This window comes from Protopterus annectens, chromosome 1.part0, assembly GCF_019279795.1.
Source record: "Protopterus annectens isolate FY-2018-M chromosome 1.part0, PAN1.0, whole genome shotgun sequence".
Classification (NCBI taxonomy): domain Eukaryota; kingdom Metazoa; phylum Chordata; order Ceratodontiformes; family Protopteridae; genus Protopterus; species Protopterus annectens.
The window spans coordinates 1095421897-1095436825 of NC_056725.1; the positions used below are offsets into that span (position 1 = coordinate 1095421897).

The 14929-nt window shown below is 41.2% G+C and overlaps 1 protein-coding gene across 1 annotated transcript in view; it reads left to right on the plus strand.

The window, feature by feature from the left end:
• The window catches only part of ASCC3 (activating signal cointegrator 1 complex subunit 3), a 4485173-nt gene that overhangs the window by 3128376 nt on the left and 1341868 nt on the right, over positions 1 to 14929 (plus strand). The window contains exon 16 of the mRNA XM_044069284.1: positions 12865 to 13029. Coding sequence (XP_043925219.1) covers positions 12865 to 13029 — 165 coding nt within the window. The remainder of the gene's footprint in view (positions 1 to 12864; positions 13030 to 14929) is intronic.

The following is a 14929-nucleotide window of genomic DNA, read 5'->3' on the forward strand; positions in this document are numbered from 1 at the left end:
GCTACATGGACTATCGTTAAAGCCAGCATCTTGTCTTTGAATGTGGGCATCTTTCTGGGTGAAGGCAGAATGACACTAAAGGTCAGAGTCTTTCCTTTCATAAATTCAAAAAATGTAAAAAAATAACATTGATATGTATCAGTAGTAAAGCGGTCAGTAAAAAGTGATTCATTTAAATCAGAAAGTCCAAGCAGTAGCTTCCATTTTTGTAACAGAGGAGTAGTCAGTACAAGCAACAATGTAATGGCAGCATTGATGAAAAGTGCAATCGTGTGCAGTCAGTAGCTGAGATATTAGGTTAATTTGGTCTGTACCAAACTAGTAGAAACAAGTAATCCAATTCAATGGCTGCAGATGCAGTAACAGGAGAGCAGTAGCCACAGGTAGTCTGACCAAGTAGGTCCATGTGCAGTAACTGTAGAGTAGTTACAACGCAGTACCAGCAGAGCAGTCAGCATGGCTAGGTGAAATGTATCAGACAGTGTAATCCAACAGTCTGTTGCAGGAACTTTAAATGTTCTAACAGTAGAACAGTTGGTATGCTACAATGCAGCAACATACCATTGATCAAAAAGTGCCATCAGTAACTGAGGTAATATGTTCATTTGATTACTTTGTGTGTAGTATTGTTATTTGGCTACACTGCAGAATTACCTGAAATAGTTTAGCAACAGTGTTATGTTACCTTAGATACAGTCAGTAATCAACAAGGTGCAACACTACAGTGTTGCTCAAACTTAATAGCATTACTGTCAGCAGAACAGCAATGATGATTTCATTTTGCAGGGTGTGCTTTTATATTTCTGGCTTTGAACCACCAGTATTAGCATATCAACCAAAACATTGAGAGTCACATTGTGCAGATTATTTTTTTGTATCATTTCATCACCTCCAGACTGAACATGTAGCCCTCTGTATGCATGAATTTTGGTTTTGAAACCTTCAGTTGTGGCTGGCTGAAGGTAATTTTGCTCCATTTACACTCATTGTGTTGGCTTCCAAGCTCCCTTTTGAGATGAAGCCTAAAAGCCTACACTGCCATGATGCTCAGTGCAGACGTGCCCATACCTAGCTGTACCTAGAATACTGCATACTGTTGGACAGGCCCAAGGACTCCCTAGTAAGCCATTCTTGCTTTAGCATCCCATAACCTGTACTAAGTGCTGCCCATGTAGCAGTCCTGTCTATCTCCATTCCCCATAGATTGGCTACTCCGTTCCATCCCCTCAACCAACTCTTCTGGTTCTTGGGCTTAGTAGCTCAGCGCAGAACACCAGAGCTGTAGTCAGAGCTGTTTCCCTTTTGTAGTGTTGCTGCCATGTTGTAAAGTGTTTTCAACTTTCTGGTACTTGTGTGGCCTGCGAGAGTCTTTGAGTGATGCAGGATTCTGTCTTGGAGGGGGGGTGTAAGTTTAGTAGAGCAAGGGAAAATTGTTTAACGAATCAGTTTGCAGAAAATGCTATACATGGCTGTAAAGTATGAATTACATTAAATTGATCATTCAAGAGAATCTCTTAAAGCAAGTAGTTTTCCTCTTACTGCTAGTTTCTTATTCCATTATGCAGTTTAACTTACATCATTAGAAAACAACCGTTCTTTTCCTCTGCAACTGTTACGTTCACTTTTACATTTCGTCATCTCCTTGCTGATTTTCCATCTATGACTTTTAACAAGACAAACGAAGTAAAGTGCCAAATATTTATGACAGCCACTGTTTATTTTTTTTTCTTTCTTCCATGAAGTTATGTTAGCAGAGGGTAATCCAGAAGACTATGTTAATGAATATTCTGATATATTTCATTCCGAAGTTTAGATAGTATCTTAATTTTGACAAAGGGCAATGATTTACAGTGATTTAATTGTGGTAATGAATTGTTGTTTTCATGAACAAAAAGTCTAGGGAATCATAAGTCCGGGAAATCTTCCAGCAATAACAAATCATAATTAACAGTTAAGTGATTCTGTTATCTAGTTTGTTTGTATGGCACATGGAAATATGATATTAATACAACATATAAAAAAAGAAACTTGCCATGGTGCAGGATGATATTTCTGTGAAAAAGAAGTATGCAGTATGTGCTAGAGTGTTAAGTCTGTTATAGTATTTTTTTTTTTGCTGCCCAAGTAGATTTTCTGGTGAAAAAAAATGAAATCCAGTGGATCAGATTTTGGAAAGTAGCGAAGTTTTCATGTAACCACACAGTTTCATGTATTTATTTATACATGCTTGACCAGCAAATTGGTAGTTAATCTTGCTCTGTAGTTGTGTTAGATTGCAAATTCATTGCAACATAGAGGGCAGTCCATGTATTAGAGCAGTAGTACTTGCAAAGTCTGAAGGCTTGTAGGGTGAGCATGCTCAGTGGAAGTGTGTCTATATTTGAGTGTGAAATTAGCACAGTAAGTAGAACAGCGCACAAACTTTTATTTTTTATAGCTTTATATGTCTGAAAGGACATCAGCAGCACAAAATACTGCAAACTGCACTTACAAATAAAAAGGATTGTAATTGCTGAAGGAAAGCATGGTTTATAAGGAGTTTGACAGTGAATAATTTTAAGAATGTCCTTCTGTTAAAGGTAAATAATTTAATATAGATTTAATATGGCTGAGCAAACTGCGTCTTACTAATTACATTTGACTGAGTACAGCCAACCAATAATCATGTAACTGACAGCAAGCAGTTACTTTGACTGGACTTCTAAGATGGAGATTTTGGCTTGTCATACCCTTTACTTCTAAAACTTACCCCAAAGACACCCTGAGCCTCAGAGTAAGCTTTTTTTTCACTGAAAAAAGTATAGGTAGTTTGCCCACCTACAGTGGAGGACACTGACAGTTTATAATGGGGTTGATTTGATTGATTGCCAAGGGTTCCCTTCTCTAGGGGGGGGCCCATAGTGTCAGATACCTTTTTCGGGACAGAGCCACAAGAATGTCAGGGCAAGGATGAGCCTGATGTCAGCCATCAAGAGCATTACCTCCCAGCTCCTTAACTGGGACCACCTTCGGCTGCAGGGCTCACACTAGTGCCAACAGCATTCAAGCTTTTATGCCTTCCGAGTGGATGAGCAGAGGTTTCATGGTGGCACCGTCAGCAGCAGTGTGTTTGGCAAACTGTGCTTCTCTCTCAGTTTTTGTTACCTTAACAGCTTTTTCTGTCTGTTGACATGAGGTGCTTTGTTGTGGTGCCTGCATTGCTGTCTGTGGGTGTCTTTGTTGTGGTGAACCGAGAAAAATGTGTTGGAGATCAGTTTCAAAAAAGTTTGACAAGTTATGTCTAATCTTTTTTTCATTTACATAGTTAAGTGTACATGAATTGCAAACATGTAGTTCTCATAGTTGTTGTTATTGTTGTGCAGTTTCCTCAGTGGATTTATTTTTCAGCACACACTAAGACAGTATCCGTCTTGTATTGCTGTATAGTAAGTAATTTGTTTCATTAGCTGTATAACATGTAAACTCTATAACTGCATATTTAAGTGTTTGAGAAGAGCTATATTTTGATTAGCTGTTCTCCTGCATTTTTTTCTCTGCGTTTTGAGTGCCAACACTTCAATAGGAAGCCACTTTTCTTACCTTTTCAAAGAAGGCCACAAGATTTAAAAGACAAAATGCCCCTTAGCAAAGCTATACTGTTCCATGTTTAACAGAAGCATGCCCTCTTTGTTATTTTGGATAAGCTTTATTGCGACTCTTTCTATTTTATTACAAATATTACTGGTCAGGCTGGTAGGTATAAAATTATTTGAGTTTGATGTGCCTCCCCTGTTGTGAACTGGTTGCCGTATGTCAGAGGTATGTTCATATGATAACTTTGGGAGCTTAGTTATGTTGTGAGCTTACCTCAAATCAAACTTAAATTGTTGGCCTTAAGTTTATCTGCCCCACACCAACTTTGAGATCTTAAAGTTAGACAAGTTTATGGAAACATAAGCTATCAGGTCATTTAACTTATGTGTAGTTAGATTGATCATCCTATAGATTGTAGTGCTGCAAATAAGAAAAATGCTCATCTACTTAGGCTTTTGTTATGATTTCTGAATCAAAACATTGTTGTGTTTTTCTGTGTTCATAGACTAACATCCATATTTACAACTAGTTTATACATGTTATAACACTGTCACTGTGGATGTATTTTTGTTTGAATGGAATTATCTCATCTTATCTCATTAATAACTATTTCATAGATATCATGCATCACTTTTGATTTATTGGACTACTATATACATCAGTGAGTTTTAATGTAGTTCTTTTAATGGTGATAGAATGGTTATTTGAGGTTTTCAGTCCCACTTTCTGTGACAATTTATATGTTGTTTCCATATTTTTTTTCTGTGCTTATTGATACCTGAAATCTGAAAAGTGTAAGTATCCTAGGCCTGGTAATCACTTAACTATTGATCTTATATTATCCTGTCTCTCTATTTTGACTTATGAGACTTGTTTGCGGATCCGAGCCAGCAACTTCTCCAGTATAGAGCTTTCTCTAGCCCTTGAGCTTTTCCCTTCTACCTTAATAAACCTGTATCCTCACCATCTGCAGCTGATGTGCTCCTCTTCTCCTCTGATTACTGTTTTTTCTTTAAAAAAATGTTTATCATATAAACTTGCTGCCTTCTAGATCAAAGCTTAATCTTCTTTATTGTTTGTATCTTTATATGTTTTATCGGTCTTTTGCTCTTTCACTGGCTCTACATTCTGTCTTATTGGTACAGTTACTGCAGTTATTGTAGTCATTACTGACTCTTGCTAGAGTCTTTTATTCTGGATTACAGGGTGTTGTTTTGCTTACTGCTTATGTAGGTTTAGAAATCTGAAATGGAAAAAGCTTTAGGCTTAAGAAATATGTCCAGTCTGAGAACAAGATTTTGACCCAGACACACAAGACCGTTGTGTTGTGTGCCTGGGGCCAGGGAATTTGTGGCTTCTTGCAAGATTTGTAATGCTTTTAGGCCACTAAAATAAACTAGAAAAAAAATGGCATCTTCTCAAGGGTCTTCTTGGTACTGAACTTTGTCCTCATCCTTTCACAGATGCAGACATCCATGGGTGCTCTGATCCATCTTTTGCCACCTGGCCTTTTTTACTCCTTCCCACCTCTTCCCCTGAATTGAATTGATGCAGAAAGCATCACTGTCCAAGGCCTGTGTTATCCTCATAGCTCCCTCTTGCCCTGTACAAATTTGGTTCCTCCTGTGTTAGCCTTGCCTCAACAAACAGCCCTGCATGTTAGATCCCCATCTGGATCTCTTGTCACACCTGTCTGGCAAACCTTACTCAATTGTTGTCTTCCTGAAACTAATGTTGTGGTAGCTTCAATTCCATTGATGACCAGTGATTCATCCTTTTCTCATAGGTCATTCTGATCCTCTTGTCCTCACAGAAAGAAAGCACTAGAAAAATATTTCAAAAGAAAGAGGACTAGGTTATTTGTTAGGGCAGTGCATCAAGGGTTAGACACCCTTTTCGGCCCCTATTTCTTCAGTCCTTCAATTTCTGGAGCACTCACCATTTCTAGTTACTTCACTATCAAACTACATCTGGTAGCCATATCTTAATTTTCATCAGAGGTTTAATTCTACTTTCTTAGCCTTACAGAAGGTCTGTAGAGCCTTTCTAAAACTGACTTCTTTTTCTAAGAAATCCATCAAAGACCCCAATATACCATGGGATTTTGTATTTTGGTTTACAGACCTTTACTCAAGCTCCCCATGAGCCTGCCTCATCCTGTAGATGTTTATGTTTCACTGTTGCAGTCATCACATTTGGGTTATCCCTGCCAGGGTAGCCCTCAGTTGGCCCGAATACCAGAGGCTTAGTATTTCTGCATCAGTTGCTGTTGCTCCAGGACTGACGTTAGTCATCAGTGGGATAAAAACAGGCAGCCGACGCCATTACATAAGTCTTTCTTGCTGAGGAGCCCAAAGGAGAAGCAGTTTGCACAAGTGCTGGTTGGCCGCTACCGGAGTTTTTCATTTCCGAATTGAAGATGAAGTCTTCTAAAGCTAAGTACCCCATTGGGGATCCTTTTTTCCTGCTCTAACCGATGTCCGAAAAAGTCAACAATTGTCTCACCTCAAATACCACACTGAGACTTTCATTCCTACTGCGTCACTTGTTTAGACCCAGACCACGATGTCCCCTGCTGTCACTTTTGTGCTTTGTTCAAAGCCAGAACTATATGTCTTCGGGCCCTTATTGTAGTTAGATATTTTTGCTGTCAGTCCTCGACTTCCGATATGGCTTCGGTAATCCATCCGACAACCGATCTTCCAAAAAAATGTAAGGATAAAGACAGACAAGACCGCACAGGTCCAAAACTGCCGCTGACGCCTCTGTTAAGCTAGTCGTCAGTTCTCCAGTCCTCAGTGAGGCTGTTTCGCAGCTCCTGATGCCCACTTCTGTGGATTCGCAGGCCGCTACAGAGACCCTTTCAGAGTCCGGTATGCTACGAAACTCTTCTTCGACTAAGGATCTTGCGGATGTCTCTACCTTGGATGGGTCCGGAGCCAATGAGCAGGCACCCACTTCCGAGGAAGTACCTCACACTACCGATACTCAACACAGACCAACGAGTTCTTTCGCGTCTACAGTTCTTTCGAAAAATTTTCTAAGACCCAGGGTACAAACCACACCCAAAAAGCCAACAACCCAAGCTCAGGCCCCTGCTTCCTTGCATCAGTCTCAAATGCTTAAAATGGCGGAAGACCTTACAGTGCTGATCACGGGAAGCCAGGCTACCTACCCCTTCCAAAAGAAAGAGACTTGTCCCCAGTAGTTTTATCTGAACAGGAGTCCGATGACTGATGCATCTGAATATGAAGATATGCAACCCCTCTCTGCTTATGAAACCCTACATACTTTAAGGGAGCATTTCCAATGGGAATGTCAGGACTACCCTCAGTCAAAAAAGCGACTCAAGCAATTTTTAGATCTTTCACAGCACAGACCTTTGGCCATTCCTCCTGTCCTGGATGTTGTGGATGATGTTTTTATGGAATCCAGTCTGACCCCTGACACCCTCCCTCCTGCTTCCAGGAAACATGGCAGGTACTATAGAGTCCTTGACTCTCACAAATTTCTTTTCAAAAATCCTACTGTTGACCCCGAGGTCATCTCTCAAGGACCTAAAGGAATCAAAGCAACCTCAGCTAAGAACCCCACCCCTCAGATAGGGATTCCTGAGCATTAGACAGATTGGGTAAAAAAGCATACACCTCTGCTACTCTTGGTATTAGAGCATCAGCAACATACCATGGAACTCCTCAAACAAAAAATATCTTCTTCCCCTGCTTGTGCAGAAAATAGAGTTACAAGAGTTAATGCATTCTGCAAGTCAAGTAACTAAGTACACCTTACAATGTGGTTTTGACGTCATAGAAGCATCTTGCAGGGCTGCAGTTACTGGTTCTATACTTAGAAGACATGCTTGGCTTAAGGAACAGACCTTGCCAGACCATGTCAAATCCAAATTATTGGACGCACCCTTGCACCAAGGCAGAAGAGGTCCTAAAAAAGAAAGAAGAAAAAGCTAAATCTATGCAGACAGTTAGACTTCTTACAGGTCCAGCCACCGAGGTTCAGTAGGTATTGCCATTCCAAGCACTGGTCCTTTGCCTGCCCCCCCCCCCCAGGTCAGCTCAGTTCTGACCCAGAGGAAGCAGGCCCCCCAGACAACAGCCCCAGGGAATGCAGAGATCTAAGCAGTGGAATTCCTCCTCTTCAAAACCAGGGAGTGCAAAGCCACCCCCTTATGGTAAGAGCTCACAATGGCTTTACACCTCCACCCCCTCCCTCTGCCCACCTGCACTTGCCGCTAGGAGGAAAAGCCTCCTTCCATGCAAGCAACTGGGCCACCATTACCAACGACCGCTGGGTCCTCAACATAGTGTCCCAGGGATACAAATTTTATTTTAACACTCTGCCAACCCAAAAAAGGTTCCCAGATCTTCCCCCAAAAAAGTGGGCAGAGGCCAAAAAGCAAGTCCTTTCCCTTCTCTCTATAAGGGCAATAGAGCATGTTTCTGCAGAACACACAGGCCAAGGTTTCTACTCCTGACTCTTAGGAAACCAGAAAAGAGGGCATATGGTGCCCCATCCTCGACCTATCCATTCTAAACACCTTTTTGGTGATACCAAAATTCAAAATGCTCACCCTCCAGCAGCTTTTTCCTATGCTTTCCAAGGATGCTTGGTTAGCCACCCTAGACCTAAAAGAGGCCTACCTACACATCACAGTCAGGGAATGATGCAGGAAATACCTACGTTTCAGAGGAGGATCACTGCACTTTCAGTTTTCTGCGCTTCCCTTTGGCTTATCCACTGCTCCCAGAGTTTTCACAAAATGTCTGGCTCCCGCCATTGGTTTTTGCAGACAAAGAAATATTCTAATTTACCCATGCTTAGACGACTGCCTAATTTAGGCAGACAGTCAGGAAAAGCTGCTAATGCACCTGACTGGGGTATACTATCAACGAAAAGAAATCAAAACTAGCACCCACACAAAATATTGTATTCTGGGAGCAAGCCTGGACACAGAATCCCAGATGGCATTCCTTACACCAGAAAAACAAACCTACCTCACAACCTACTTCTCTCAACTAGCCACCAGGACCCAGTTATCTGCAAGGAAAATCCTGCAAGCTCTAGGGTTATTGGCTTCTTGCATTCTCCTCATTCCATATGCCAGATTGCATATCAGGAAACTATAGTGGTACCTAAAAAGCCTTTGGTGTCAGCACTGTCAATACCTGGAAACTCTTATACCAATGATATCTTGACTAAGGAAAGATTTTCTTTGGTGGGCAGGAGCATGCTACCACAACAAGGGACTTCCCTTCTCACTACCCCACTCCGCTTAGACCCTCACCACAGATACATCAGACTATGCCTGGGGTGCACACCTGGATGTCCGGTGCATTCAGGGCCAATGGAGCCCAAATCAAAAACATCTGCACATCAACCAAAAAGAGATATTAGATGTTCAGCAGGCCCTGACAGCTTTCACACCCCTACTCTCCCCGGGGCCTCTGCTGATCAAAACAGACAACACCACGGTGATGTGGTACATCAACAAGCAGGGAGGGACTCACTCTTATCCTCTGTGCAGGCTTGCCATGACCCTTTGGCACATGGCTGCAGCCATTCAACTACACCTGTTAGCACAATTCCTGCCAGGCACTCTAAACTCTCTGGCAGACAGCTGAAGCAGAAACCTGCTAGACCCGCACAAGTGGCAGCTTAACCAAGGCACCTTCACTTGTGTAACACAGAAATGGGGCACCCCGAAGGTAGACCTCTTTGCCTCCCACTCCAATCATCAGCTCAGCAAATTCTGCACTAGGGAACCTCAGAACAAGGCCTGGAAAGTGGATGCTCTATCCTTCCAGTGGGTAAACCTCTCGGTCCATGCATTTCCCCCTCTACCACTCATTTCAAGGGTACTGCTCAAAATAAGGGAGGAAAAACCGAGGACAATCCTGATTGCTCCAGTCTGGCCATGGCAGCATTGGTACCCACTGCTGTGCAGCCTGTCACCCCTGCCACCATGGCACCTACCTCAGATCCTAACACTCCTGACCCAGAGGAATGGATAATTCATGCATCCCCAATTGCAGACCCTCAATCTGGCAGCCTGACTTATTCCATGACCTCTTCTCAAGCTGCCAGCCTAAGCAAACAATTTCTATATGTTATATGTGAGGCCAGACGCCCCAGCTCTAGAAAGTCTTATGCTGACAAGTGGAAAAAGTTTTGCACCTGGATCTAGGTTAAGGGAGCCAGAATGGCACAGCACACCCAACCTCGCATCCTGGATTACCTGGCAGACCTACTACACAAGGGTCTATCCTTCTCTTCTATTAAAATTCATGCCTCTGCCATCTCTGCTCATTTCAGCACAGAGCCACCTCTTTTCTCGCACCCTCTCATCAAACAGTTCCTAAGAGGGACTAAAAAATATTTGCTGCTGGAAGTCAAACAGTCCAAAACCAAGCAGTAAAAACTTTGTGTTGCTCAAGAAGTGCAGTACAATCCAGTAAAAGTGTAAAACACAGGTTTAATCCATGAAATACAGTACAATCCAGTATTTCTTGGATTACACCTGTGTTTTACACTTTTACTGGATTGTACTGCACTTCTTGAGCAACACTTGAAGTTTTTACGGCTTGGTTTTGGACTGTTTGACTTCCAACAGCAAGTATTTCTTAGTTTGTGATTTTGGAACCTTTTTTGTTTTTGAGTTCCCAAGAGGGGCTAACAACTTGAGGCCACCCAGATGAGCTCCTACCCCAGCTTGGGACTTAAACTTTGGGTTGGAAAAGCTCACCCTGCCCTCCTTTGAACCTGCAGCTTCAGCAGAGTTAACATTTCTCTCTTGGAAGACAACCTTGCTTCTGGTCATCACTTCAGCTAGAAGAGTTTCAGAGCTACAAGCACTTATGGCTGTAGAGCCATTCATCATGTTCCATGCTGACAGGGTCTCCCTCAGTACTAACCCATCCTTCATGCCAAAAGTGGTGTCCAGTGTGGCTCTCAACCAATCCATTCATTTGCCCACCTTTTTCCCTAACCCACAAAAGAAGGTGGAAATGATTCTGCACTGTCTAGATGTGCACAGACAGCTCAGATCCTACCTAGACATGACTAAATCTTTTAGAAAAGCTGATCAATTGCTAGTCAGCTTCACTGCAGGAGCAGAGGGCAAGGCCATATCCAAACAAACAATTTCCAAATGGATAGCACATTGCATCCATTTCTGCTACAAACAGCATGGAAAACCTGCCTCCAAGGGGGTCAGGACACATTTCACCAGGGCAACCTCCACCTCTGCAGCTTTCCGCAGAGGGGTCCCCACCAGAGACATCCTGGGGCTGCAACATGGACTTCTGTTCACACCTTCATCAAGCATTACCACCTGCCTATCTTCTCCAAATCCAGGGCAGGCTTTGCCAATGCTGTCTTGCAGGGCATCCTAGCCAGCCCCCAGTCTTCTTGACTGCCTCCGCCCTTTTCTTCAACTTTGGGAATCAACCCAAATGTGATGACTGCAGCAGTGAAACACGAAGAACATACTACAGTTGTGTACACTTACCATAAATGTAGATGTTTGAGTGTATTCACTGTTGCAGTCCTGGTTTCCCTCCCTCCCTCCCCCTTGTCTCTCTCTCTATCTCTCTCCTTACAAGGAAGTTTTTGTATTTACTTTCTACTGGTGGTGTTCTTCCACCATAACCTAGCTCTTTATTGGGGGCTGCTGATATTTAGGACAAGAAAAACTGATGTAATGGCGTCTGCTGCCTGTTTTTATACCAGTGACAACCTGATGTCAGTCCTGGAGCAACAGCAACCGATGCAGGAATACTAAGCCTCTGGTATTCGGGCCTGCTGAGGGCTACCCTGGCACGGATACCCAAATGTGATGACTGCAACATTTTATGATAATGTGAAGCACATGGGCTTACATCAGTCTTCCAGAAGGAAAGGAGCTTGTTTAATTGCCTCTTTTATGTTTTTCAGAAATGGTACTTTTGTCCACAGATGGAGCAATATTCCATAGTTTCTGAGGTGCTGAAGTACACAGTCCATCAAGAAGTATTTCAGTGCTCCGAAGGCTTTCTTTACTTTCTTGAAGCCTCTTTTGTGCTCATCCCTAGTTTGTTCACCAGTGATCCATGTATGTTCTCACTGTAAAGCCACTTCTTGCTCAGTCTGTTTGTAATCCCACACTTTTTTGTAAGGCAGCTTAGGTTCTATCAGTGACCTCATGGTGTCTGTCAATAGTTATCTCCCAAGCCAACAAGAAAGCTGCTATATGGTAATGTATGCCTGATTTATTCATATCATATGCAGAACAGGAGTATATGCAACAGACTATTGGAACCTTTTGAGAAGTCCAGTAGGCCTCTGGCATTGCACCTCAATGTAGTCCTGTAATGTGTCAAAAACAAATGATACCCATCAGTTACAAGAATGGTCAGAACTGAAGAGGACATTTGAAGTTGCTTTATAGGGCCTTGCTTGCTTGAAAGTGATCCAAGACAAATTTTTGTTTGTTTGTTAGAACTTACAGACTGAGAAGATACTCAGTAACACAGTAACCACAGCTTTCCAAGCCAATACATGGTGAAAGGCAGGATTTTCTAATGGCCCTAACCCCAGCCCTTGGCATCTGATATGCGCACCCGCATCACATATATTTAAAGCAGCATTCAAGTAAATTTTGCCTTATCAAACAAACATTCAAAGCAAACAGGAAGATGAGTCCAAAAGAACAAGTGCATTTATTCGTGGTCCTTCAAAACAAATCGAGGGGCCCACAGATTGGAAACATCCCAGAGCCCAAGGTACGCTTACTGCACTGCTGGTGTGTGTGTGTTGGGGGAGTGGTCATTCATGGACTGTGCAACAACTGCACTGTCATTTAACAAAGCTATGAAGGATATTGTGTTTTAGATTGCTTCTTTGAAGTGAGGCATTCAAACCATAGGGTGACCTCACTGTGTCCATTATTGAAGAAGATTTGAGCTAGACAATTTTTCATTCTCTGATGGTAAAATACCAGTTATGTTTTTTTTATTATTCCATAACTATGAGGTGAACCCAATTATTTATTAATAAATTGTGTAGAACATTAGAGAGCTAAAATGAGGGCATCTTGGAGACAATGTATGAAGTAATACTTGGCAGTGCTCTTTTTCTAAAAGCAAGCAATTTACTTATAAAACAAAACTGATACCCAGCATGACAGTTAAAGAAACATCAAGAGATAATGTGTTAAAATGTTTATTCTGCATTGTTCTCATTGGTATTGCTGGTATGATTGTCTTATTTTTTGTTTATTCTTTTTCTTTGATTAATCAGATGGACCCTGCACTGGAGAAGCACAGACAAGAGCTGGTTATTGAAGCTGGCAGAAAACTTGACAAGGCCAAAATGATCCGTTTTGAAGAGCGGACTGGATATTTCTCTGCAACTGATTTGGGCAGAACTTCTAGTCACTATTACATAAAGTATAATACAATAGAGGTATGATATTACTGTTGCACTTTTTTCATTCTGTAGATGCTTCGATAATACTACTAAATAACAATTACAAAGAAAATGAAGAAATTCATCATTACTGCTACAGAAATTGTAATAGCTGAGGTATGAATTATGTTGTCACCATTTTCACATAAAAGTATAGCAGAAGTGTTCTTCATCTTTACTGTTTTACTGTATTACAGGAAATACAGAAGCAGTACCTGTGTGTGTGTGTGTGTGTGTATATGTGTATATGTGTGTATATATATATATATATATATATATATATATATATATATATATATATATATATATATATATATATATGGTTCCCTATCAGAAGCCTGAAACACTATAAGCCTGAAAATCAAAATCCTGAAAACTAAAGCCTGAAAATTCAAAATCCCGAAAACCCAAAATCCTGAAACTCAAAATCCAGAAAACACAAAATGGACATACTGACGTCATTGTGGCTTTGCTATTGTTAGCCCTGTGGTGTTAGGTCATGCGTTGGGTTCAGGTAAGTGTGCGGTTGGTTTTATGTTAGGGTTCGGGGCGGTTTAAGTGAGTTAGGGTTAGGGCGCAGGTTAGGCATGTATGCAATAGTGACAAATATTGGGGTTAGGGGCGGTTTAAGTGAGTTAGGGTTAGGGCGCGGGTCAGGTGAGTGTGTCATAGTGACAGACCTTAGGGTTAGGGTCAGGGTCAGTTGGTAGATATTAGTGTCTTTATAGTGACATATTAGCATTATTTGTGTTTTCAGGATTTTGAGTTTCAGGATTTTGGGCTTTCGGGATTTTGAATTTTCAGGCTTTAGTTTTCAGGATTTTGATTTTCAGGCTTATAGTGTTTCAGGCTTCTGATAGGGAACCATATATATATATATATATATATATATATATATATATATATATATATAGGTCTACTTTTAGTTGTCAAAGGCTCATTATTTCGACAAAAGTATGACCCCATTTACGCGAAAGTGTACTTTCGGGAATACCAGTAATAACAAAAAGAAACACTGGAGCACCGAAGCACGCTACAGTCAAGATAAAGGAATATACCTGTTTCTCCACTGTAGTGCAATCTTAGATTTAGTATATATAAAGTAGCGGGGGTGTGGGGGACACAGTCCCTCACATAGGGGGGTGGAGGGCGTCTTGCCCCCATGCAAAACCACCTTTATAGTGTGTATTTTTTTGTTTTTATTACCGGTTCGATGAGCCAGAATTCACGAAAGTGCACTTTCATGTAAATGGGGGTCATACTTTTGTTTGTCGAAATAATGAGCTTTTGACAAACAAAAGGCCTATATATATATATATATATATATATATATATATATATATATATATATATATATAATAGTTGATCTTGTGTCAAGTTTAATATGTTTCATTTACTATTTAGTGTTGTAGTGTTGAAAAACTCCATTTCTTTTGCCACAGTACAAACATGCTGCATTGTTACTATTAATTTAGTTTTCATATGGGGTTGTTGATAGTTGCAGCATTATTGAGGTCTGTAAGTAGGAGCTGACAGGGGTTTGGAATACTGAAATGATGATGCTCCTTCTACAGTATTATATATTTAAATTCTGCAACAACTGGTGTGTGTGTGTGTGTGTGTGTGTGTGTGTGTGTGTGTGTGTGTGTGTGTGTGTGTGTGTGTGTGTGTGTGTGTGTATACATGCCCATTTTTTACACACATCCATATATATGGCTCATGGTAGTTTGCCAGAATCACAAACACTAAATATTCTGGGGGGAAAAATGAAAACAAACTTACCAAACACCTTTAAACATAAAGCATTTAAAAAAAGGGGTAACAAAAAGAAACCAACATTTTCCTTTCACAGTACTAAAACAAAAGCCCTTCCATCACATTTATACCAAATTTGCCT